We start from the raw sequence: 27,202 nt of genomic DNA, 5'->3' as shown, positions 1-27,202 counted from the left end.
GCAGGCAACAAGGAGGAGGAGGAGGAGGATGGAGCAGAGCGGAGCGGCAGGGAGGGGGGCCAGAGGCTCAGGCTGCTCATGAATGGCCTCGGCCCCGCTTGGGCTCCGGCTGCAGCTCCCTGCACTCCGGACCTCGCTCGGCGCCCGGCCGAGCTGCGCCCTTCTTCATGCGCAGCGAGGCAACAAAAAATAAAATAAAATAAAATAAAATAAAATAAAATAAAATAAAATAAAATAAAATAAAATAAAATAAAATAAAATAAAATAAAATAAAATAAAATNAAATAAAATAAAATAAAATAAAATAAAATAAAATAAAATAAAATAAAATAAAATAAAATAAAATAAAATAAAATAAAATAAAATAAAATAAAATATCAAAGCAACCACCAAAGCAAACACCTCTTCCCTAAGAAAAATGCTGTCTTTGCTTTACCAGAGAGCAAATAAAAGTCAGGCGCAAGTACGGAATCGTTTTTCTGCTTCCCAGACAGGCTGGGGATGCGGTGGCAGCAGCGCCTGCCATGGGCCGGGCCCCCGTGGGCAGCCGCGTCCRCACAGCGACGTTCCCAAGGCGCCCGCAGTGCCGGAGGCCGGAGCGGCGCTCGGCAGAGCCCCCAGCGCTGCCGCTGCCTGCAGGGACACGGCCAGCTACGGAGCTCCCACAAACCTCCCAGCGCTCCAAAAGAAGCAGGAATACCAGGGAGACCACATGCGGCAGCAGGAATGGCCATTCTGACATCCCAAACCCACAAGAATGCATTTATTTGGGTACAGACTGGATGGGCAAATAATGGGCTTCCTTCGGGAAAATGAAGGCAGTAGAGAGGACTGTGGGATTTATTTATATCATGATRGATTAAGCTGCAGGATGAGCATTAATTCAGAGATTATGGCTGGGAGAACTTGGTGACAGGTCAAAGAACAAGACCTACCTCATCAAGTATCTTTAGATAACACGAAGAATAGAATATTGCCTGTAATTAAGAAGTTCAGGCAAGTCTTTATAGACCATTAAGCAACCCCGGCAAGCAACTATTATGCAAACTCTGCACTCGAAATATGTTTATTTTAAATGCAATAACTTCAAGTCATTTCTTTCCTTCATTATTTTTCATCCACTCTTGGCTTGCAAGACGTAAAACTTAATTGCTTGTAACTCTGAGCACACATCTAATGCTCACACCGCCAGATTTAGAGAACAGCTCAAAACCAACCCTCCACCCTAGGATTTCACTGAAGAACATTAAGGTACAAAATAATTGGTCTTAATTTGGCCCATTAATATCCACTAAAAACCTGTTCTCATCTTTGACTTGTATGAAGCTTCCATATAAGAAAAAAATATATATAARAATCATTTTAAGATGTCTGACGTTTGCATTCATATATATTATTTGAAATATCTTTCTGTACAGGATGCTCATGTGCAATGTGAGCGATTGATACATCGGGGCCCTACCACACTTCAAAATAAATACAGTAACATCACTAAAGAGCCTGCTGGCATTTCCTGCAGCTTCTCTGCATCCTCTGTAGCAGGGAGCCCAGGCTCCTTCCACGCGGCGACGGACCCTGCCCTGCTCAAAGGYCTGCAAGTGGCTCCTATTCGGCAACGGGAGCCGCTGGGAACGTGTTGGACTGAAAACCCAGGCAGAGCCTCACCTGCACACGGGGCTCATGYGCCACGGAAAGTCTGCTGTAAAGGAAAAGGGTGGCTAATAACGGCACAAAAAGACCAAACCCGCTCTGTCCTACGCGAGCAGTGCTGGCCAGGGAACTTCCCTGTCAAGTAATGCCGATGCCTTCAAAATAAAAAGCCTTCCTTTCAATTAGCTTCCTGGTTTGGAGATAACTGAGGAAAAATAAAAAAGATATTATCTATATACTCCCATTTGGCGCACTCAGTGTCATTTTTCAGCTCAAGTAACTTYTCTTTCACAGCTCATATTAAGAAGAAAAGAAAGAAATGCCAAACACTCAGGCTGAAGTGACATACTTGGAATCAACTGAACGTCACCTTTCTGCTTAACCAACACGCTTTTCCTCCCCTGCTTTGGAGGTCATGGAGCTGGTTGCTGCTCCTCCTGATTTGGGAATTTTTGGAAGCCGCCCTCATTCCCGGATTCCYGCGGCCCAGGGAGGCGCCTTCCCGGGCGGCTCTCGGCGCAGGCTGCCTGCGGCAGGGGCTTGGGGGCAGGCTGCTGTGGGGTGCACACCCCGAGGGCCTGGGGGCCCTTTGTGCAGGCCTCTCTGTGCAGCCCATCAGGAAAACAAGCGGATTTGCAGTACTGTAAATAGGAACAACTCAATTTCCATCTTGCACGCTCCAATTTTTTTTTTCCCTTTCCATCCAAGAGCCCATATGGCCCAACTTTTAATTACTTTGGCCTACGCCGCACGCAGTGATTCTGCGGGGAATGCCGGAGTGTTTCCCTTCTGTTTCCAGGGCAACATGACCTCAGCCTGCAGGCAGCTGGATCCCGCTCCCGAGCGGACACCGGCGGCGGGGCCGAGGCGCAACCCCCGCGCCCCACTATACGGGGATGGGGGTGGCCGGGCTGGCGGCGCTGCCGGGGCGGAGGCCGCGCGTCCCGGCCCCGCGCGGAGCGGAGTGGAGCGCTCGGGAAGCGGAGGGGCCGGCACCTTAATCAGCAGCAGCTGGAAGACCCGGGAGCGCGCGCAGGGGGCGGYCGCCGCCACGTAACACGGGGCTGGAGGAGCGCGGAGAGGGGCCAGCGCCCGGCCCTGCCGCACGGCTCCTGGCCACCGGCATACGAGGCCGTAAACCTCGGGAGATGTTCCCGAATCCCGGAGAGAAGGACCCCCCTGCCGGCCCTGCCGTCTCCAGCTGYGGCTCCGAGCGCCACGCGTTTCATCGCCTCGCAGGTGAGGGCGCAGGGCAAAGCCTCGCGCCCAGGCACGCACGAGCCACAAACACATGTTGTTGTGCTGCTCAGGGAGTTCTCCGAAGCATCTGCTCCCAATTCCCGGCCGCCTTCTCTCCCACTTTTCTCCGGCAGACGCTGTCCTGTTGCCTGCGTGGCCCAAGGCRCACGCCCGCTCCTGTGGCTCCGGCACCGCACGGAGCGCAGCCGCACATGCTCCTCAGCGCCCCTGCCCGCAAATGGCCACAAACGCAAACGGCCACAAATGGCCAGAAATGCCAACGGCTACGAACGGCCACAAATGCAAAGGGCCACAAACGCAAGTGCTACCAGCGTGTGCCGAAGCGAGGAGTGAGCTGTGGGCAGCACTGTGCTTGGAGACGCCTCGGGCTCACGGCAGCAGGCCTTACAAAACACAGCTATGCAAAGCCTGCTAGCCAGGCCCCCACGGACGTGCTGGAGAAATATTAGCACGGTGTCCAGTTCAAGCTGCCGCAACCGAGTAACCTGCTTCAGCTCTGTAAACAAAACCGCACACGACTCGTGCAGGAGCTGCACGAAGCCATTTAGAGAAATGTTGAGCTTCTACAATTCAGTTTTATGCCTGRGAACAGCTCGGCTGCAAACCGAAATCTCTAGGAAATCTCTTAATACCTGATGAAGCCCRAGCTGCAATTACTTTTGGCTCTGGGGCAAGCAGTGGGGCGCAGACCCGCGCGCCCATCGCCTCCCTCGCGAGCCCGCTCCGCAGCCACGCGCGCTGCAGCGCACGCAGAGAGTCTGCTCTTTGCTGTAGGAGACGTGGCCACACGTGTCCCTTCCTCCTTCTCTCCAGCAGGCTCTACATCCGCCAAGGAAAACAACCATTCTTGCTTTTTTTTTTTGTTGTTGTTGGAGATGCCTGGATAAAGCCAGAGACAGGAAAAGAGAACAGCAGTGAGCTCAAACACCCAAGGAAAGGAAGAGCGGAGCCGAGGAAAGCCAAGCACGCTGTGCTGTGCCTAAGAACAGCCACAAAAGCCTTTTCTCCTTCTCCTGCTCCGAAAGAGGAGGCACGTCCCCTCCGCGTCGTGCTCCACGCTCCGTGACTTACCAGCTTCGGCATTTATAGGCCTCAGGCTCAGCTTCCAGAAACTCCCCTGGGCGCCCAACTGCAGGCAGCTCCGCAACCCTGCAGTGTAGGATCAGACCCTTCTTCCTGAGCGCTGTATTCGCGGAGAATCCCGCGCACGAAACGTCTCTTCTTGTGGAGTTACATTATCAGACACCAAACTGGCTCCGATTCCGGCGCTGAATACGTAGCGGAGGAAAGAGCGCGGTGCTGGACTCAATTAGCTGTTTTCTGCTCACTGATTGATTCCCCCAGTTACTCGCTAGCTGCATAACTCGCAAGAAAGGCATAAGTCATCAGCTCTAAGCAAATCTTCTATTCACCACAAGGAAAAAAGGGAGTGTTGTACATGGCAAACAATCCCTGTTTTCACTGACCAAGGCTTGCTGACCTCTTGCTGGCCTCCAGTTCCTTAATTACTGTCTATGGAATTTCAGTGAAAGAGAAAAAATACAGAGAATCTGTGCAAAGCCAGGACGCAGGCTGACCCTCAAACACTACTGCGAGCGTGGAGGCTGTGTCTATAGGAAATACAACTTAAGCCCCTTACCAGGCTCTTTTTATACTCAATTTTTAATGCTTTTGATGAAAAGACCCCCAGAGAATTCCCCTTTATAAAYGGCTAATTTGACAGAAAAATAAACCTTGCTCCAGTGGTTTTTAAATTAGTGAACTTAAATATTTTTTTTTCTCGTTTTGCAGTGCCAGAAGGAAAAAAAAAAAAAAACCAACATCACTGTGAACTAGAAAGGCAAATGATGTTTAATTTAGGAAACTCTGATGGGTCTACAACTCGCCATGTGCTGCTTTATGAAGTACTGCAGTGTGGCTTTCAAAGAACAGGGCTTCCCCTCTTCAGCTGGGCTCTCACCTCCCTTCCTAGGAAAGAGACTGTGAGCTGCTCCAGTAAATCACCACTCCCTTTACATTCACCCATATCTAATCCCAAACCTGGGGGCAAACCCCTACGCCGGACAACTCCTCTTCCTCTCAGGGCACAGAAAACRCCAACCGAAGCCTCTACTAGCTAGGAGCAGCGCTATCCACTGGAGGAAGGTAGTAGCAAAGACACCCCAAAACACCAAAGCCCCCTTTCAGGCAGAGCAGGATCTCCCTCAGAAGCCCTTCCATGCCCAGTTCCCTGGGCTCACCCCAGGCCAGTCACRCAGCGAAACCACAGCAGGACTCACCGTTCACTTCTGATGACTGGCTGCTCTTAACGAGGCACCCAGCCAAAAATCCTTTTTTTCTTTTTTTTTTTTTTATTTTCTCCATCTTTGTGTTAACAATCATACAGCTTTCTGCTCCCTAGGGGTCATGTAAACCAGATTGGTTGGCTTTAGCTAGGCTCTTACCCTTGGATTTTAGCTCAGCCCCAAAACTCTGATGTAAAGCCCTCTGGAAACTTGTAAGCTTCAGATAAAACCAGCTAGTGCTCTCCAATTTCAATATCATACCAGCCCACATCAAGTGAAACATGACAGCAACTACCTTGAAATATAACCCAGATCCCCCTAGAAGTTTATGGCCATGAGTGAAACTAGTCTAACTTTGGGGCTTGCAACTTGACTTGTGGAGGTTTCAGGTTCCTTTAGGAAAGTTTTGCAAACCTCTAATCATGGCAGGAGCTGTTTATGGACAACTGTGWGAAGTTCACATGTGATAATCCCCACCATATTCAGAGGTAGGGATTAAACTGCCTCCGGAATTTTCAGAAAATTACAAGAAGTCAGGARCGTTTTTGCCACTTAACAAAACTAACGGCAAGAGTCTGAAACACATATTGCAGAGATGGTTGAAGTCTAGAGAGTCTAGAGTGGTGGTGTCAGCCCTCCTAGGTATGCCGAGGAGRGCCGCGATCCCACGCCTGGCTCTGCTCTGGGATTACTTACACGGAAATCAAAGGAGCGTCCGACAGCCACGCTGGTGACAGATATATTACACATTAGTGGGTGACGACATTGCTTGCTGAAATTAGTGGGAAATATTTGTCATAAGTAAGGAGAGCGCAAAAATTTAATTCTCCCAGGAGGTCTGCCTTGATACCAGAATAGCTGCTTAGGYAAATTCCTAGATGTTAACTGTTTCCAGGTTTTAGTTAAAGAGTTTTGCAAAGCACATTGCTGACGTCTGCATCTGTAGGSCAGATACGTTTCCTCATGGCGAATTGTTCCTCTCTCTGATTAGAATAATTAATTTTAATGACATTACGACTGTACTCGTGTGCAGCTCATCATCAGCGTATGTACGTGGCAGACCCAAACTCTGCACTGCTTTACGTGCACATGTGCTTCAATYCAGCATTCCTTTGCAGTGCTCCTGCAGGCTCTTTTATGCCTGGGAAAGAGGGACTCAGACGAGGCGCGCTCAGCTGCATCTTATGCTTTGGCAAGGCTAAGAAGGCCTGGGGAGAATCCCTATTCTTTGGAATAAGCTGTAATCCTAATGAATGCCGTAAACCAGAGGCCCAGGAAAGCAGCTTCCCACTGCTGCAGAAAACCAGGGCTAAAACAGCAAGACATAAACAAAATGAAATTCATATCAGATATCACTTAGAAAAATGAAAATAAGAGTGAGACCCTTCTAATGAGGGGTGAAATAATTTAGATCACATTTTTACAGCTTTTTCTAACAATTAAAGTCAGCATGGTACCCGAGAGGAAGGAAACACAGAGGCAGGGGGAGGCAAGTGATAAACGACAGCAGCTCAATTAAGATTTTCCCTTGTACCACAAGTAAAGATTCCCGGGCGCAGGCCTGCCAGATCAGGCAGGGAAGCACGTGGCCTTTGGGCTTTCCAGCTCTGGAATTGYGGTGGCTTCGTTCCCAGGGAGCCGGCTGGCTCCCCGTGCCGCCGCTCGCAGCACCTCCCGCTGGATGCCGCACGCAGGGACACTGCGCGCTGGCAACAGCCGCCCTCGCCAAGGCTCTAAGGGTGCAAGGGAGCAGAGCGCCACGTTGGAATGGGTATGAGGCCAACCTGCCTTCCCAGCACGGAGCCTCCTCGAATCCATGGCCAAATGGAGGGCAGCAGGGCTTGTGTGAGTGCACCTGAACACTGCCCTCCGCCTTGGAGTCACGACTGCAGCCAGGTCCTCTGGGTCCCTGCTACAGACCGATCACATCAGAGCACATCATCCAGCCTACCAGCAACCAGTGAGCTAAGCAGTACCTGATGACAACACAGGCACATCTTCCACTGTAAATAATACTTTTAAGAGAAGTGGTTTAGTTTCATTCATTAATAACTGTGTTTTTCTTGCAGATTCTAAAATATACAGGAAATTTTCAGACCGTTAACAAAGATTAGAGTGGTTTTAGACAGCATAAAAACATCTATGATCTCTTGTTCTGCTATCGGCACTGCACGGCACTGATGTAGCTTCAAACTTTGTGCTGTGTCCTAGGAACTATGATGATGATTTGTGTTTCCCTTGCAAGGGCTTCTGTGGGTTACGGTACTCACGGGAAACTCTGTTCTTGTGCACGGATAGAGGTGGGGAAAAGATCATAACAAAATATGCTGTAATTTTTTTTGGCCCCCCAAAAAATTTTRGTTTTGGTTTGCTGAACACCTCCCATGAGATGAGTGGAAAACRAGGGGAGCCAGTGCCTGCCGGGAGCAGGTCCCTGTTTTAGCCACAGAATGTGGGAATGCTGCAATATCATTTTGAAGCCGAGCCTTGTTACTGATTCTTTCTACACCATCACTACTTCTGAGCAGTAACATTATTATAAGAAAGCGGAGAGAAGCAGTAACTCTTGTATGCAGCTGAAGCAGGGCTGGAAACCTCAGCACAAACCTGCTCACGAGCCTCCCCGGGCCCCCAGCCCTGGCCCAGGGGCGCTCAGCGTGGGCCGCCCCGCGCCGGGCCCAGAGGGGCTGGGGGCTCTACACGCGGCCCTGAAACACAGACACATCCTCCTCCACCCTTAGGCATTTGATGGGAAAAAAATAACTTAAAAAAAAGATAAGTTGAGTGATAACAGCAAAAATGGCCTAATGTAGTGCTGTGAATCTAGCTTATCTGCAAGGAAAACAGCTTTCAGAAAGCTCAAATTATCCAGGCTGCTTCAGTTTAAATTAAAATACAAATGCCCATCATGCCTAGTCTCCATTCATACTGAACACTGGTTCCTCCCAATGTTCACTGACTTTTAACTTGGTTCTAATGAGTTCTCACTGCATTAAGTGAACACCAGGAGAGCATTCTCCCATCTATTGTTGTATAGAGTCTTATTAGCACTAATAATGGGAACTGTCTAAGGCTTCAAGAATCCATCAGTAACAAAGGTAAAAATCTATTGAAAAACTGCTGCATTTAGGAAGCATCAGCAATCTGAATCACTGAAATACAATACAGCCCAGCATAGCATGGATTTACTATATTTGCTGTTAGATTTACTCTGAGGAATTGGTTCCACAGCAGTTATATCGTAATTATTTCTTTTCTTCTCACTTCCCATTTACGAAGGAACACAGTAATAACTGTAATAAGTCAGAAATAATTTTATCAGACTAAGCCTTTTATTAGGCTTAGCTTTATATCAATAAGAGAACAGGTGCACAGGCAACACAACGCTGCTTCAGGAGCTACAGTATAACTCTATTCCAGATGAATAGCAGCCAGAGTCCCTTCTGGTGCATTATTCTGTCTTTGACAACAGTAGCAGATACAAGATCAATACTCAACATTCTTTTAATTTTTAGTCCCATTAAACAACTTAATAAAYGAAAACATCCTCGTAAAGTAACACAAAGACCAGGAACATCAACAACAAAAATCTGTCTGGCCGGGGTTATTGCTGCGTGCACTTGGTTTGCTGTCTCCTATTATGAAGTGGATCAATACAAGACAAGAGCAGCTGGAGATCCGCTCTGTCCAGCTCYAGCTTTGCAGAACTGCTGCCACTCTCTCCACAGAGAATAAAGGGGCTGTGACTGCAGTGCTGGTAAAGGTGCCATGTCAACAGGCCTGGCAAAGAAGATTTCGGCGGGCAAGTAAAAGAGCTCTGCTGGCTGGGACAGGAACATCGCTGTACCTGTGAACTGCGCTGCTGGGGCACCGCTGCTGCAGGGAGATGCTCATTCTCCTCTGGGCTTGTGAACTGTATGGTCTCTCTCCGGGGATTGGTAAGGACACACACAGCTGGAGGGCATCTCGGAGAAGCCTTTGGGGGCACCGTGCAGATAAAGATCTGCTCCACTGTCTGGACAGTTGGGTTAATGAGCTCTGCATGGCTGAATCAGGACTGAAAACCAAAAACCCAACCAATGAGACCAGTGGTAATTACAACTTCAGTTTACTTGCATCTACAGATGATGGCAGTAAAGTTAATTAGTTGGTTGTTTTAGTGACAGCTTATGTATTACATACCCTTGTGTCACAGGCTCCCTCCTGCTTCTCTCCTTCCTGCTGCTTCTGCATCAAACGCAGCAACTGCTGCCCAAGGCAGTTTTTCCACAGAAGGTRCAGAAAAGGATTTGTGCTGCTCTGTCCTAATATTGGTCCTGCAAGCTGGGCTGGAGCAGTCAGGGACGGGGGAAGACGCAGCAGTCCTAGACTTCTGCTTTGGATGAACAGAGCATTTCAGTGCCCCAAAGTTATCAAATGGGCTTCTATCTTTAAGCAGCATAAAAGGCACCTCAGTCTGAAGAAAGAATGTGATACAATTTGGTAATCCTCTCCTTCCCTGGACTTTCTGACTCCTGAGGACAAATAGGCCCTTATCTAAAACCCAAAAAGGGATTCATATGTAATCTGCACCTGCTTTACGTCCCAAAGTTTGACAAGAGGCTGTGAAAGCCTGCCTGGAGAGTTGTTGGGAGCAGCCTTCATTCCAATGGAGATGAAAACTAAACACTCACAAACAAATTTGTAAAAGAAAACCAAAACAAACCCAAAAAACCCCACCCCCATACAACACTTGAGTTTTTGACTTGTGATCTATGATGAAAAACAGTTGCAACTGCCCTCCCACACCAGCCAACAAAAAAACCCTGCAAACTTGGATGTGAAGGTTGTGAAGGGTGGGTGAGCTGAGCTTCAGAGCTCCAAACTGCTCTGAAGGGGCAGAAAACTGGCTTGGCAAGGCTKCTGGTTTTTTGTTTCTTGGAAGCACATGTACAGGACAGGCAGCTCCCTGCGACGTGGGGCTGCCTCCCTTTGGACGCTGAGGAGATGACCCCGCGCAGTTGCAGCATGTAATTTTAGGAGGGTATGAAATGCAAGTTTCCATTTCCTGGAACACTAACTTAAGAGGAAGAGCTGGGAAAACAAAACTTTTTTTTTTTTTTTTTAAATAAGATTAGTATCAATGCCAGTGCTGTTAGTCAAAAACACATGTTAAAAATCAACAGCAACAGTTATGGTTGTCTTTCTAAAAAAAGGCAAGCAACTACTGATCTTTGCCCTTCAGAGGTTATTTTGTAGGTGGTCRTTCCCATGCTGTAGGCAGAACAGACTTGACAGGATGGAGTCGTCTCCAGATCCTCTGCCTTCGTTCTCAGGTTCTTCTGAGGCTTAGACTCCAGCAGCTTTTTCTCCCTGAAATGTTGCCTTTGGGCAAAAGTACACCACGATTCTCCTAAAAATATCAAGACCCAACCTCTCAAGTCTTCCTAACTAGCAGTAAGTTTCCTGAAGATAAAAGGATAAGTAGAACAAAAGAAAAAACAAACAAAACAAACACGCTAGTCTCCTGATCCCTCTTAAATCCTCAAGATTTGAGACCCCAAAGCAAGTAAACTTAGTAGAGGTAAACAAAAGATGAAGAAAAATTCCGTCTTTCCCCTCCGTCCTCCATTTGCCATTATCTCGCAGTTTGCTTCTTCATTCGTGCATAACAAAACACTCTCAAAATGATCAAATATGATCACAATATTCCRTTAAAATCTGCCTAGTAACAATTTGGCCCTAAAACCGAAAAAAACAAGAAAACAGAAAAAATGCCAACAAAACCATGACAGCATTGCCCAAKGACTTCTAATTCAAAACAGAAAATTCAGCTTCAGTGACTGATACTTCCAACCACTTTGTGAGGTTAGAAGAAGGCTATCTAACAGAACACCTTTAAAATATGGAGAAATACCTTTGTTTCATGGTCTCTATAAAATGAATGTGGCAGATTTGAGTTCAGTTTCCCAAATCTCACTGTACAAATCACACAAATGGCACCTGAAATTCAACCTATTTGGCAAATAAAGGGCTTGAAGACAGAAGCWGCTTTGCACCTTTCAAAAATCAGTGTGTGTGAACACAAGCCCTGTCTCTAGACACGAGTCCATACTCCTTGGTTCCCTCCCTCTTGCATGGAAATTATAAGCAATTATAKAAGTCTTTTTCACTCCACTTCATCCCAGTTTCCTTTTTGTTTGCAAAAAGAGGTGATTTATATTCTAACACGAAACCTTATTTCTGCACATGACGTGATTCTTCCTTGAAGGTACACAGCTTCCTTTAAATGTGACTGGGATAAAAATTAACAGCAAAAGCTAGAATCTTCAAAGGTATTTAGAATTATGGAATACAGAACTCATACAGGATTTGAAGCATCAGAAAGATGCTTAAAATCTTACCAGAAGGGTAGAGATGCAACTGTAAAGGCAGCTAAGAAAAGAGATAAGATATAAGGTGCCAAGTCATTCCACTAGAGAGAAAGTCATGCTTTTCCTCAGAGATGTGCACAGATTTCAGTAACTTCAACACAAGGATAAACCCCTGAGAGAGTAACACAGGTCCCTTGAAACTCTGACCAAGGTGAATGAGAGTTTCCAAGCTCTTCTGCTATGGGTACCTCAGCCAAAGGCCGTAACAGGGAAAAGTCAGACTTTAAACTAAGGAGTAACAGATTAAGATGGCTTTTACCCAGATAAACAAACAGTTCAGAAGAGTTAGGATTCTTCCTTTCCTATTTCTCCCACATTTCTGACATATTGGAATAAATAGTCCCCTCTTCTCCCATKTTCCCATCTAACTCAGGATGAGTGTCATTTTTTTTTTTGAATACAGACAATAAAATCTTTCTCTACCACAAAGTATTTTAAACATCTCATAAAATGACATAGCATTCCTCTCTTCATTTAGGGAGGGGATGCCAACTGTCTGCTACTTTTAGCAGGAAATTCCACTGACAATAAAATAAATAAATCAATCAATGGGCTCAAAGGCCTATGATTCAATTATATGGGCTACAAAGAGCTGGGATTTGACAGCCGAATGTGTTCATCTGTAAGATTTATCTGTGAACTTCAATTAGAGAAAGGGAATAAACTACTCGGTGAAAATGAAGACATTTGGAAAGAAAATATAATTAATTCAGGATGGCGTGACACAAAGACGGTCTGGTGTCCATAAAACAAGAGGAGCTACACAGCTCAAAAGTAAAAATGAGGGAGGAAAGCAGCCTTACTGCTCATGGGTCTGGCAAAAGCTGCAAACTCTCTGGGCAGAGAGTTAGCAAACGCCGAGCTGGAACTGTTKGAAAACAGCAGGCAACTTGGACTTAGTCAGACCCTCAGCTAAAATGCATCAACAAGCTCTAGGAAGGCCTGAGAAACTCTGCTGATTTACAGTAACTTAGAACTGAAATGTAACAGTTCCCTCTAAGCAATATGAAAAGCCTTTTCTGTGTGTTTTGGAATATAACTATTTTTGCCTGTATGGCTTGYGTTTCAAAATTTCATTGACAAAGGGCTGGGTTAAAAAAGCTCTGATTACATCTACAGCTAAGCTGGTCTTTGCTCACAAYAGCAGATCCTGAAGATGATTTTAAATTCATGGTAAGGACTTTCTGCTGACAGAACACAGCAGCACAAGGTCAAACAGTGCAGAAGCTGCCACTGAGGAAACCATCACTGTAAAACGGGTTACCTTTGGATCGCTGTAGAATATTAAATGATACTGTAGAGATGTGTCAGAAGGACGGGCACTTACATTACAATTGGAAGACCCATCAAATGTTGAGTAAGAACCATCAGGCCAGTCTGCAACATCCACGGTACTTGATTGCCTGTGCTGGGCTTCGTACTCCTTTAGCTGAAATTTGAAAAGACAGCAAATGTTTTCCAGGGAGAAGAAGCTATCCATCTTCATAAAACAGCAAGAATCCTTTCAGGCTTTGGGTTTTTTTTAATTTTTCCCATTTCCTTGTGAAACTGGGAAACTCAGAACTTTTGCACTGCATTCCTCGCTTGTTTTTAAACTGAAATTCATGTGTTTTAGATTTCATGATGAGATGGAACTTTTTTAATGAAGTGATATATAAATACTGAATTTTGATGAACTATGGCTCACAAGATGTTACATATCTTCATCACAGAAGCACAACAAGTTAAACCACAATAACTTTCATACAGAAAATTATTTGCAGGGAGAGACTAGATCTTTCATAATCATGAACCAAACACTATCTCTCTCAATTTCCAATAAAAGGCTTAAAACAAAAAACCTAATTCCACTGGAGTGAGATTTCCCAGAGGACCAGGCAAGAACTAACCATACCACAGAAATAAAAGTTGCTGCTAGTAATTCAGACCACTAGAGGGAATCAATACCAGTACATATATTGAACTTTACAGATCAGGTGCAACTCTCTTCCCTCAAAACATTCAACAGCAGAGAAGTCAAAGAATTACCAGTATTGCTTCTTGGTAATTTTAAATTTTTGGGGTTTTTTTTTTTTTGTTTTGTTTTGTTTTGATTTGTTTTTCATTATGTGACACCCAGCAATGGGTTATTTTCTTTGGACAACGGAACTTTATCTTCTGTGATACTCTATTTTGAGACTTAATGTGAAAGAGTATTTGTATACAGAACTCTGTGTGTTTCATCACAGTATTTTGCACATGGGGACAAAACCAAGACTGGTAGGAAAATTTTAACAGTGATCTTTGAGCTCCTGAACAATTAAAATCTCAGCTTTATTGTAGTAACCCTTGGTAACCCTTTGTAGTTATTTTCCCTGAGGGTTGTTAGCATTCAGGTTTTCTAGAGAAACGGTTGTGTCAGCCACTGTATTTATCAAAAAATTACATCTGTTTTCTTTTACTGTCAAATGCCAAAAATGGTTGAATATGTTTTCTTAGAGCTTATTAATACAAAACTCTACACTTTCAGCTAAAAAAAAAGAAATCAAGTAAAACAAATCTCAAGGATTAATATTTTGTAAAGTTTTAATAGGCAAAAATAGAAGCCTTCAACCAAACTGCCCTTTAGTTTGTGCTAAACAGCACAAAAATGGTGTGGAAAAAAACCCATTTTGAAGAAGATAAGGGAATCCCAGAAACACCTGAAGCATTTATTTTGCTATTAAAGAAAAAGAAACCACTATGAATACATATGTAAAATAAGAGATACTACAGGCAGGATTCCTCTCCTTTAACTTTAGACATCTGCAATGTAAATGTCGACATCTGAGCTTTTTGCTGACTGCTTCCTTTTAGAGACAATGGGGAGAAGTAAAAGATTTTAGGATTCAACTCATCTGCCATATTTTAGACATCTACTTTCATTTGAGATGACTCCCATCTTTGGCAAGCTAAATTTCACATTTTCCATAAACAAGGAAATCAGCATCTAATTTATATTATCTACTGAGATGGGATAAACAAGAAGGATTTCTTCCCTTCTCTTACCCTTCCTGAGCAACTGCAAATTCCAAATTGCCGTTTCCTACATCCTAAAGTACCTTTCTCAAGGAAAGTGAAACGTGCACATATCCTACCCGAGCAAGTGCTTCCTCAATGGTGATCATCTTCTCTTTGACCATCATCATCAGCTGGATCCGCTCCTCATCACTCATCGTGATCTCACTGGCCACGTAACCGACATCCTCTCCTGGGGGAGAAAGGCAAGAGGCAACAAGCCCGTGTTAGAGGCCACKCCAGAGAGGCACACGTTGAAATCTGGCATCATTCAGTGCCCTGGGATCTGGTTACTACATGGATCTGGCTGGCCACAACAGACCTTTCCCAGAGCAGTCTCCTAGTACAGCTGGAATGGTGCAGCTGAACACATCAATGATAAGTTTTTTGGTGAGCAAAGTAAGGTAAGGCCACAAAACTGAGTCTACTTTGACACTGAAATGAAGAAAGCACAGCAAGGAGAAAATGAAAGTGACCCAAATCATGAGGTGGCTATTGGCCCTGAAGTCACCTGAGCCAATAACCAAATGAGAAGGTGCTAACGCCAAGGCAGTCCTGCACCCAGCTGTGAGGAACACGGTGACCTGTTGCTGCAGCACATGCAGGGCCACCGCAGGAGCCCTCCCAGCTGCACACAGGCCACATTGCTCCATCTGTCCATCCCCTATGGAACTGGCAGCTCTGCTGACACAAGGTGCTGGGTGTGCTTGGGTTGTGACCTGTCCTCTTGGTCTGAGCTTGGCACGTTCACATGGACAGTTAGAACTTGTCTGGAGAGCAGACAAGCACCCACGCCTAACTGATGGCGTAAATGTGCCCCCTTTCGACCTCATAAATGAGTTACTGTCAGTTTTCACAACTTGAGCACAGTCACAGTGATTTAGGAAAGCATCTGTTTGCAACATAAGGATCTAACAGATACACAGGGGGATACAGGAATTTTCTTCATGAAGAAAAATACTTTAAGCAATGCACAGCTGTATCTTTGAGAAGCACTAGAGAAAGAGACCAGACAACTTAAGTGGAATAGATTCTCCAGTTCACTATTCACCAGATATACTTTCATTATTCGCCCTCCTTGTAGTGATTTTTCCTKCAATAGGAAAAAGGCTGAGTTCAGGCCTAAAGTAAACAGGTCAAAGTACCAGAATGTCACTTGAATCAAGTCAGAATCAAAAAGAAAAGCATGTGGTTAGTTTAAACATACTGTTTACACACATGACTCTCTGTGCCCGTGTGTGCTGCCACTGCCACCGGCACCATCAGATAGGAAGGCCTTCAGCTTCGTGCACTTGCTTGTGTATCTACAGACCCGCAGCTGCCATGCTGTTATAAATGATCTTATTCTTTTGTGAAGTTTGCTCCTTATATTTTATATGGATGGCCCACACTTGAAAGTATTTACCTTTGGAAGTCTGTCTCATTAGTCCTTTTTGGTTCTTTCGGAAATTCTGCCAAAAATACTTATTCTTCTTTTTCCAGTCTGCTTTCCCTAAATGGAAAGTGGGAAGGGGGGAAAATGGGAAAGGGAGGAGGATTTTGGAAAGAAACTTCAGTTAATAAACACTGAAGAAATTTTCAAACATTAAGTTTTAATTTCTCAGTCAAAAACAAGAATAAACAATCCCCAAATCTTCTTTTTTCCTTTGTATTCTGTTCCAGAACTATGCTGGCGTAGCTGTCCCAAAGAAATGCACATTCTTTGATAAGTGCCAAGGCTAGAGAGGATTGAGATAAGCCAGTAACTTACATATTTTGAGCTATAAGAATACTTTACATTCATTTTGCTATTTGTTATTAATGTCAAGCCTGGAAGTGCTTTTGAAATGTTTTGTCAGTTTATTCTCTTTAGCTGAGTCATAACTTTGTAGCTTAAGCTACAAGTCAGATAAGGAATTTTCCAATGTGCATGTGTGCGTATCTAAAGAGAAAATAAATTCTTTATATGTATATATGTGTATGTATTCATCTATCTTTATAAACATATAGAACTCACCCATCCACACACACATATTGCTATTTCACAAGCAAAATTTTAAGAGATCATTAACTGTATCTGTGAATCCTGCACTTTGTGAGTCAGTCCTGTATAAGGCTGGGTCTCCATCTCCATTAGTATCATATCTGTGTATTGCTTGAGGACCCAGAAATATTTGTTTTATAAAAGAAACAGCATCTGGATCAAGGGAGAACATACAGTTACGTTCTACTGCAGCATCCAGGCTGCATGTTATAAAGTTATTGCCATCTGCAGGAGAGTATAGAAAATATAGAATCTGTCAGAAAGGCAACCAATACACAGCCCCACTCTACTTCTGAAGAATTCAGTTGAACAGAGTGTATGTTGGACTACTGCACATCTGCATTTAACTATAGCATTTTGGATCATGCCCTAAAACTGGATTTACTGGCTCTGAAATATAGCTCTGAGTTCTCTCTGATGTCTCAAGAAAAGTTGGAGGAAAACAGCTTTCCTTGCACCCTCCAAAGTCCAAAATAAATTTAAAAAATCCAGAATTTTATCAGTTTAACTAAAGAATTTGAATAACAATCTGAACTAAGCAAAAAAGAAAAAAAAGAAATACAAGAAAAATATATATTTAAGAATGCAAAACATTTCAAAACCAATGAAAGAGACTCGGGCATGTTATAAATAAAAATAACAACAACAAAAAATTAACCTTTGTTGGTGATAGGTTTCAGAATGCAAATGAATAGGCCAGCGCTGATCTAATATTAACATAACTAACATTAAGCTAACGCTAACGTAGCATAGCTGAAATTCAGTAGAACATGTCAAAAGCTGCAGACTTGTGCCAGGACAATCCTGGTTGGGCAGTTTCTCACCGAGAGCCCCAACACTGCATTTTTAAAGCTGTTTCGACTCACCCTCCCCACACCCCCAAGTGCTGCAGACTTTATACTGCTGGCATTATGTTTACTCAGCTCTTCCCATCCTAGTGCAGGCAGAACTGGAAAACTGTTTAAGAATTCAACAGAAGCATCAAATAAAATGAAATGTACTGACCTACAGAGCCTTCTTCAGAACTTGATTTATGAACAGAGAGCCTAGAACACAAAAGAGAAATGGACTTATTGATGCAGATGTCTCACATTTCATGGGAGCTGCCTGATTAGAGCAAATATCATTTCCAAACAATGTATCATGAGCTGATTTCTCTTCCCTTTTCTTCCTAACACAGCAAGTGGGAAACAGCAACCGAATCCACTGGCCTGGCCACATCAACCTAGTTCCCCTCCAAAGCTCTGAAACAAGCTCGCTGTGAGCTAATTAGTGCATAGAAATGTATGCACTAATGGAAAGCTATGGTTAAGCCAAAGGAGTCCAGGAATCCCTCAAAAAACACTTTTTCACATACTTCCCTTTTCATTTGTAAAATAAAAATAGTATTTTGGCTTTCTGAAAAACTGTGGTGCCGGGATGCTGTTATTTGTTTWCTTGTATAACAATTTTAACCTATTTCTCTTTCACCTGAAAATGCTTTATAAATACTCATTTGCAAAACGAAACTTTCAGAAAGCTGCTGTGAGGAGGACAGGAGGGTTTAAATTTAAAGCCAAGGTGAAAGAAATGTGTGTCCTAGGGTGTCCAGACCCTAGGGAGCATGTCCACAGGCTACAGTTCTTTCTCCTGACTCTCATCTGTGTGTTTTCCCACTAGTTTTTACTCAGGAGCTATCTAGAGAGGCTTAGTCTGGGAGAATATGGACTTTATGAACAAGTCACCAAAAGAACAGGTAAATTATATATATATCTGCATATTTTTCCCTCAGTGTTTAAGCGCATCGAACCAGTTGTCAGTAACGGGTTTCAGCTCCGTGCCAACGGCTCCCCGCGGGATGTGGGCCGAGCCAACACTACCCCACYGGGCCGCGTTTCTCGCCCCGCAGAAGCGGAGCTAACGGCTCCCCGCGGATGTGGAGCCCTCTTGGAGGCCTCCCCGGCCCGGCCGCCATGACGACCTGCGGCCGCGCCGCCATCCCAGGGCGGGCGGGCGGCCTCGGCCCGCGGCCCCCGGGGACTCGACCCAGCGGGTCCGAAGCGGGTCACGGCGGCGCCACGAACGCGGCGGGCGCTGGCGGCTCCCGGCTGCTTTCGCTCCCACTCGCTGCACTTGCCCAGGCTCCCAGAAGGGGGCATGGAAGAGTTTGTGATGAACGCGCTAAGCCTCTCCGAGGCAAGTTTTAGTTTAGACAGGCTCGGATTTTCAAAGGTTTACGCAGTTACTGGCCAAAGTTTGGCAGCCATGAAAAACACACTCATCGTTTTACCAAATCATCCTTAAAGGGTTGAGGCTGCTATGAAGTTTCAGCCACATTCAGTAATTTACGCTTCACTCTGATCAGAAATTCAATCTATCACAAGATTTGCACCAGCTGAAGCAATGGAATATCAGATTTGCACTGCATCAGATGGAAGGAGGCACTCGCTGATTTCCTCACTGCCRAAGTTTATCCTTGGAGGCGAAAAGTTAATAATGTAGGTGACTTGCAGCCAAGTGCTTGATTTTCAGAAGCCTGAATAACAAATACAGGAGGAAAAAAMCTCATACTTTTGGGCTAAAATCCTCAGAAAACCTAGAATCATAATTAACACAGACCTTCAACAGGGTCATCTTGTTGTTCAYGGGCAAAGCTGTCCACATATTCTAAATAAAGGGACACCAGATAAAAAGTAGGCGGACATTTACATGGAGACAACAAAGCAAAAAGAAAGCCAAGTTCCGACTGAACTAAGAAAAACCTCAAATCTATTAACATACTGCATCTGGGCATAGCCCTCACCCATCAAGCTAACACAGTTATTCCCCTTCCCTTRCATAAACTCAGCATGCATTAAATCCACCTCATCACCATGCTCAGAAACGCAATCTATTAGTCACCAGAGCTTTGCTCCACCAGTAAAGTCAGTCTCAGCGAGGAGGGACCGCCCTTACGCCGCTCCATCTCCCAATCCATTTTCGTCCCTTTGGCGTCTCCTGCAGCTGCCAGCAGCCATGCGAACACAGAGCAGGTGTAGCGGCAATGTTTGTCATCTGGCATCTGCTCACTGGCAATTGGCCTGGGGCCACCAGATCACCCCACACTGGCTACCAAAGAAGGAGAATAGCAGTAGGAGCTTCTGATGTTCCTGAACCAAACACTGTAAGGAGAAGCGTCCGCAGCAAGCAGACCGCCTTCTGATTTAAAACTGTTTGAAAACTAGAGGTTTTTTTTTCATCAGAGGATGCAAATTCCAATTATCCCGTCATGCATTCTCTGAAGAGGAAATCTTCCATGTCTGGGCTGACCTTGAAAAAGCTAACAGCTGGTCTTAAAAGATGGAAACGCTGACAAAACCTACCACATGCAGCCTGATAAGATAAGGCATTTGCTTCTTAGTTCTACCAGACAACTCCGATACTTTAAAATCCTCAGTGAAATCAATCAAGTGTTTTGCTTCCGAGATGTCCACCGAAAAATTCCATGGTAACTTGGGGCCGCTTTATRTCAGATTTGCCAATTACCCTCCCTTACTGTGCTAAGTCTGCAGCTCCTCTGCGAACGTGCCCTGCAAGTGATTTGTGCTCCCCCATTCATAGACTGATAACTTGTACTGAAAGTTAATGATGCAGTGACACTTGGCAGCGGCTGCAGCGYGGCGCGTCTGAAAGGGAGCCAAATGCCATTACTCCACCGTGGAGGCCTTGGTTTTTGTTGTGGTCTGATGTACAACTTCATTAGCAAGCGTTCACATGAAATGTGCTCTGTCACAGCATAGAGCAGACAAAAATCTATGAGTATATGCTCAGACAAGAACGGAGAAAAAAAGATTTATGGCCAGAGGGAAGGAGTATTTTTCTTTTCTTTTTTTTTTAAATCAATGCAGAATCTAAAAGTGAGTTTATGAATAAGTCAAAACTTTAATCCATTAATCTCACAAATCCAAGCCCAGCTCTAGGCCTGTACTTAGGTCCTCTTGTGACAACAGTGCTGAAACTAAAAAATATATATATTAAAAAAGTGATGAGTAGATAATAGCTAAACATGGAGCCACTTGGGGGAATAACAGAAAATATTTCTACATGGCTGCCTTAGAGAGCTTAGACACATGAATGGGTTTCAATGGAGTTCACTGTATTATATTAGAACATGCAATGACACAAAATTAGGTGCATCTTTTTAAAACTGGAATTTTGTCAGTTGCAARTGACAGAGTACCTGGGAATACCAGTTGATAAAAATTAGTGAAAAAAAATCCACCGCAGAAGGATGAGGAATTCCAATGGCAGCATGAAGGATGAATATACACAGAAGTATTATGCATGATTGTAAATACACATGTTCAAGAAAGATGAATTAAAACCAGAAGCATAAAGCTGTTAGAAGAGTCGGAGCAATRGATGGGTTATCTTAAGAGAACCCTGGATTTTTTTTGCCTGATCTAGTTCGCCAAACTAAAAGCTAAAGAAGGTTAATTTACTCCCTATTAATACAATAGAAGAACAAGTAGATATAAAGCTGGAAAAAATTAGAAAAGCTACAATTTCCTCTTTGGACAAGCTTCCACCTGGTAGGCAGATGATATGAGAGATGCAATAAAAGACCTAGCTGCTTTTAAGAGGGTCATTGAAAGATAGAGAAGTCTGTGCTTTTGATAATCAAGAACTGGACATGAAGGCTGCCTGCCAAGGCCACTTCAAATGTTTTTTAGCAGTCTGTAGCTTCAGTCCTCCTTATATGCAAAGGCCAGGCAGGCAAAATGATCTTTGAACCTGTCTGGAACAACCTTCATATATCTAACCATTCCCTTCTTTTATAAATTACTCACTGAATTCTGGAGATGGGCTCCAGAATGGGCTCCAGATGGGCTCCTGGAGATGGGCTCCAGGAATCACAGTGCAAGGAAGAACCTAAGTACACATTTGTGACACAGGTCTGCTGCGACCACATCTGACTATAAGCAAGGCTTTTAATTAGGCTGCATTAAACTTTTTGGACTAGAGCTTTGCCTGTTAACTCTGGACTGATTCTGATGTCACACGGAAAAACGCCAGGGCTTATCTTGCAAACACAGCAGCTGGTTTTACAAGACAYGCAGTCATACGTGCCTTGAGACGTGCAATAGCTGTGTGCTGGTACATTACAGAACTGCAAAAGGAAACAAATGACACCATGTGCTGCTTTTATGAATGCGGCTGTTGACTTTCGAAAGCTCATCATTCTCAAAAAAAAACAAACATGAGAGCTGGGAATGACAGGATTTTTGATGGCTTTTTGTTTTACCACTGAATATTTTAAATGCAGATGTGCTTTACCACCCAGCCGCATCTCAGTTATGCACCATAAAATCCACAGGTGCATAACATTATCTGATAATGAAACCACCACTGTTATGATCTTCAATAAACTGATGAGAGCCCTCTTATTTCTTCCCAACGACTATTTATAATYCATTGAGGAAAATGCCTGGAATGGGATTTTCAATCTACAGATATTATTCGCGTTGATAGCGGTAAATAAACGCATACAAAAGCATGCAGTAGCTCTGCTGCAAAGTCAATGGGTTTATCTATGTGCCCTAGGAATGGCCCAGTCACGTAATTAGTATGAAAAACGGACAGAGCTGTAACTGCTCCTGCCTGGATACAGGATTAATTTATCTAACCGGGGCTGGCATGGCGAGGAGAACYGGCCTTCAGTATTTTTATCAAGTTTGCAGGAACCTGAAGAGAAAGCCAGCCCGTGAGGCTCTGACCTCGCGGGCACCTGTGTGAGAGAGAGAGGGGAAGCCAAGAGGGTTCATTCAATTATCTTCTCATTAGGTTTCCATAGCGATGGCTCTTGAAGCCGGGCAAAACTTTCCCAGTGGAAACAAACCYGGAGGCGCCTGTGGGCTCGGGGCACCCCTGCACATGGCCTGCACGGACACGAGCGCGCGGCCTGGCCCCGGCACGGCCAAGGGACTGCACCGAGCGAGCGCTTGGGAAGTGCCCGAGGGCTCCTTGCCRAGCCGAGGCGCCGGGACGGAGCAGGAGGGTCCTGCAGGGACTGTGGAGGAGCTCGGTGCCGTGTGGAGCGGCCTTGTGTGCGAGGAGGAGAGGCCGCGCGCTCGCGCAGGCGCCATTACGGGCCCGGGCGTCCTGCCGCAGCTGCCAGGCCGCTTGGCCGGCCTCTGGCTGCCTTTGTGCCAGCTATTGTGGGAGTTTCCTGCCCCACTTCTCCCGGGGAGGCTGCTTCAGGGCAGCATGAATAATCTGCCTTTGAGTAAGGCGGGCTCCAGCAAGGGAATGCAGGGCCCTGCGCATTCACTGGTTCTTTTTGATTCCTGCAAACGCCAGGAATAAAGGGACGCGTCTTCAGCACAGGCATCTCGAGCACAGCAAGCATTCGTTTCTTCCTCTTTTGATTTTTCCTCCAATATTCCATTTTTAACCTACCCCAAAGGAACAATTTATTCTCTCCCTAATGAAGTGCAGCCTTTGCCATTCTGCAGATAGGGGTTTTGTTTGTTTTCCCATTTCTCCGTTTCCCCCACTCTCCTCGCGTCCCTGGCAGAACAGCGCTCCCGTGTCCCCCCACATGAGCTCCCACAGAGCTGCCACGATTCCTCTCAGTGCCCCGATGAGCGGCCGGAACCAAATATGAAGGAATTTAAGCCCTCACTGCCATGACCTGCAGTAATCATTTAATGACCTCCTGCATTCAGAGCTTGACCTTCTCTCCCCAGGCATCCCAGGAAGAGGATTAGGRAACTTGCTGTTAAAAATTACTGGCAAAATCCAAGAGATCAGCATATCAAAGGGGCCAGATTTTAGGCCCTTTTTACTGGAAAACACTGGAGCATGGAAACTGTGAACCACAGGCACTCTCCCTGCCTTGGGCTGATCTGGAGCTCAATTTTACGCCCCAGGATGGTGCCTGGCTTTACTTCAGCATATCCAAGGCAGCAAACCTTTAAGAACAGACCCAGTCAGTAGTCTGTCCTACAGAGCCCATCAAGCTGGCAGATACCCGCTGCTGTTGAGGCTTCACAGGCTGCCTGGTGACAATCCCAGGGAAAGCCCTAAGCACTGGGCTGCTTTCAGCTCCTCCTCTACCACTCGTAACAYCCGGTCATGGATGGGCCTGAACTGCATGAACTCAACCGCTCGGTTTGAGATGTGTGTCTGACACRCAGGGAGCACGAGGAAGACAATCACTCCCACGAGCAGCTGAGCAGGACTCTGGTGTGCGATTAACATGAACGGTGACCATTTACTTGGTCAGCAACATGTTTGGGGGGTATAGTTCAAGAAGCAGCAGTTCATGTAGGATGTGGCAATTCGTAACACCCCCCACCATGCAAAGGTGACACAAACGCCTTTGAAAAGCCAGATACATCCACAACYATCACCCTGTGCATTGTTTCCTTGTCCTTCCTTTCCCTTGCAGCTGCAAAATATAAAATGAGTCTACAGGAGCGACTGCTCATCCTATCTGCATGCCGTGCTCTTGGGTTGCTCATTCTCCTCCTCTTTCCTGGCAGTTCTCTGATACCCCCTTTTGAAACTTGCCCAGAAGGCAGCAGAGTGACCAGCCAGTGACAGCAAACAGATCTATTTCCCAAGAGAGAAAACACACAGCTTCCCCTCCGCAACATCCCCAGTTCTTCTAAAAACAGGATGAGAGCCAGGATGCAGAGGCCCGAGTTCAGGGGACTGGGTTTAACCTGGATTTCCTGGCAAACATGTAGAGCTCATCATTTTGTCTTGTAGTCTTGACTGCTCAAAACGGGAACTGGGAACAGGCTAATAGCTGGATTACATTGTTTTAAATACTCTGTTTACAATTATGAGAAAACCCTGCTCAGTCTCCTACTTGAGTAAACATCCTTGGGGTGTTGCCATCAGTTAGAAATAATAGGAATTGTATCTYCGATACATCCCCGGTTCAACAGGTTATGGGGACAAAGAAGCAACAATAACGACTAAGAGCACATTTATTAGGTATTTGCTAGATTGATCATTTTTTCTAGTAAATCCAGGAGTCAGTGTATCTAYATAGGAGAACTGGCAGTTCTGGGGAGATCCATGTTCCAAATGAAAAATGTCACTGCTGCAGATAAAGAGCTTGTTGCCCCTCTGCTGAAGGCATACCAAAAATCTGCAAAATGGCACTGACACCACATCTGATAATGACAATGTGATTTAAAAAGAGATGGAAACTTTGGAAAGGGCAGAGGGGAATGAAATTTTCTTTTACGGGAAAAACATTTCAGRCAAGCTATTACATGTTTTGTGTTATTTGCTGAATATCGTACAAGTAGGAGGCCTGCCCAACCGCTTCAGTTTACAGCAGGAAGACCAAAAATTCAGCAATTGGGAGCTGAAAGCTCGAACAAACATGACTCTGTTTTCTGTTGTTTACTGATAGCTTCTTAGGACACATCGGTATCCCTGGTGTTATTCACCACGTAACTTCATGCAGATCTTAGAGGCCTTTGCTATGGTGATTTTTCTTTTCTTTCATTATCATAGGCAAACAAACAAAAACATCTTTGGTGGGATGAATGTAATGTACAGAGTAGGTCCATGCCTACAGACAGTCTTTTTTACAGTTCCACCTAATGAACAGCACCAACGTTGCCAGCAACAGAGGAAAATAACGCTGCTCCAAACACCTCCTGGAAGGACCATCGCTTGAAGTGACAACCAGCTCTGTCTCCAGGCTCATTTCATCCCTTTTGCCTCCTCCCAGACACCTCAGCTGCTCTTTTAGGTTACACCAGATCAGCCAACACACARACTGAGCAAGTTACTGGATTGAGGGCATCAACTAACTTCACACTGGCCTTAAACAGAGGGAAATAATAATGACCTGGGCAACAAGGCTAAAGGACTTACAGGAAGACTGGCCGTAACGTGCATGGCCACATGAATTGGACGTTTCCCACCACACCGCTTCGAGGCTGAGCTATTTTCACTGCAGGACACCAAGGAGCCTGTCAGTCTCTCTCTTCAATTGGGCACCGCAGAAAAACAAAACCAAACCAGGTTAAAATAAACAGCTCCTTCCAGGCTCCCTCAAAGCCTCGCTCTGTCTGGAATCTCTCAGCTCTGTCTAATTAAACAACCATCCAGATGTGTTATTTTAAAACTTCAGACCTTGGTAACAGAAGCCGCGGGGAATACGGACAGCGGGGAAGCTTCCTTGGAAGCCACTGGGAATGTCRATGTTCCGCCAAGCGCCTGGTGCTCTCCTCCTTCCCCGACTGGCAGCTCTTCCAGGGCTGCGTTTACTTTCTGGAGCAATAAACCCCATGCAACAAATGGAAACCTTGGCACACACCAGGAAAAAGGCCACTCCAGTTTCAGTACGTGGATGTGAAACTTATACTTGGCCAAGCTTTTACATAGGCCTTGGAAGAGCATGCACAAGGAGAGATTCTTCAGCTCCTGGGTGCTATTTTGGGGACTTTCTTTCTGGCCCCAAATCTGCCACTGGATATGAGTCACCAATACACAACTACATCACACTTAGCAAACTGCAGTTTGCCACCAATGCAAATCCTCTGAAAGGCTGACCCAAATCTATCACACAGCACCGCSGAGAGCAGGGCACAGCTGCACTGTCCTGAAAGGGGGCAGCTTCCCTGTCTCTTGCAGCATGCCCACACAACAAATTCAACTGTAAATTAAATTACTGATCCCCCAAGTTCAGCACRTCAGCTGCAAGAACAAAAAATATTCGATGGATTTAAAACGGTTCCTGCAGATCAAATTTATAAGCTTTCCCTCTCTGGAATAGGGTTTAATTGACAAGGGAAGCCTCTGAGCTGGAGCAATGTGCCCAGCACTGGTGGAGCAGGCTGTCATTAATAAGTGTGGGCCCCTATCACTGCTGTTTTCGTTATTTCCTGTGGSGTTAAGCAGCTACCATTTATCACTTTCAGCTCTTCAGCAAATCAGCATGCATGATGTTGCCTTGTTTCCTACTACGGACTTTTCTGACACAACTTCCCCTGTGCCATACACATATTTGATTTGGTACATCCTGTGTGTGCTCCAACTGATAGAGGTATCCTCAAAAAGCACATCATCACTCTTGAAAGCTCCAGAAAAATTACAGGCCTCTTCCATCTGAACTAAGATAATGAGGTTATTGTTCTTTCAGTGAATTACGCGGGCTCTCTCAGAATACACTCATTCAGAAGACGTTTCTGTAGATATTGTCTCCTCACTTGGTTATTTGTGCTACAACACCTACACAGAGGCACATTTTGGGAAACTGGCTACACCTTGTAAGAGCTGGAACCCATTCCCAGCTGTGCGCTGTTCTCCCATGAGATACTATCTCCTCAGTACCTGAAGTGAGTGGGATGATGATATTCACCCATAGGTGAAGTGCTTTGAGACTGAGAGAAACGTGTTATGATTGTAGGGAAACCTTGGAGGCTTATTTCCCAGCCTGCAGTTCCTGTAAAGTTCCCATYCACCTGGCACTTTGGCTTTCAATAGAATGAAAGGCAGGGGAAGTATCCTTGAAGATAATCTTCTCCATATGAAAGAGATTTTTT

General features: G+C 45.1%; 1 protein-coding gene across 5 annotated transcripts in view; it reads right to left on the bottom strand.

Annotated features, from left to right (window-relative positions):
• SASH1 (SAM and SH3 domain containing 1) overlaps positions 1–27,202 on the bottom strand; it is a 506,147-nt gene that overhangs the window by 28,000 nt on the left and 450,945 nt on the right. For 3 of the 5 annotated variants that reach the window (XM_026044362.1, XM_026044361.1, XM_026044364.1), the window contains 4 exons: positions 17,673–17,713; positions 16,050–16,136; positions 14,725–14,837; positions 12,936–13,037 (listed from right to left, as the gene is read on the bottom strand). In XM_026044362.1, coding sequence (XP_025900147.1) covers positions 12,936–13,037; positions 14,725–14,837; positions 16,050–16,136; positions 17,673–17,713 — 343 coding nt within the window. Of the gene's footprint in view, positions 1–12,935; positions 13,038–14,724; positions 14,838–16,049; positions 16,137–17,672; positions 17,714–19,547; positions 19,567–27,202 lie in introns of those variants that run through there. The other 2 variants (XM_026044366.1, XM_026044363.1) reach the window with 2 other exon arrangements.

Source organism: Nothoprocta perdicaria, unplaced genomic scaffold (assembly GCF_003342845.1).
Source record: "Nothoprocta perdicaria isolate Ctin4 unplaced genomic scaffold, notPer1 scaffold_36, whole genome shotgun sequence".
Taxonomy (NCBI): domain Eukaryota; kingdom Metazoa; phylum Chordata; class Aves; order Tinamiformes; family Tinamidae; genus Nothoprocta; species Nothoprocta perdicaria.
Note: the sequence above shows the minus strand (reverse complement) of the source record. Positions and strands in the feature narration are given on the sequence as shown.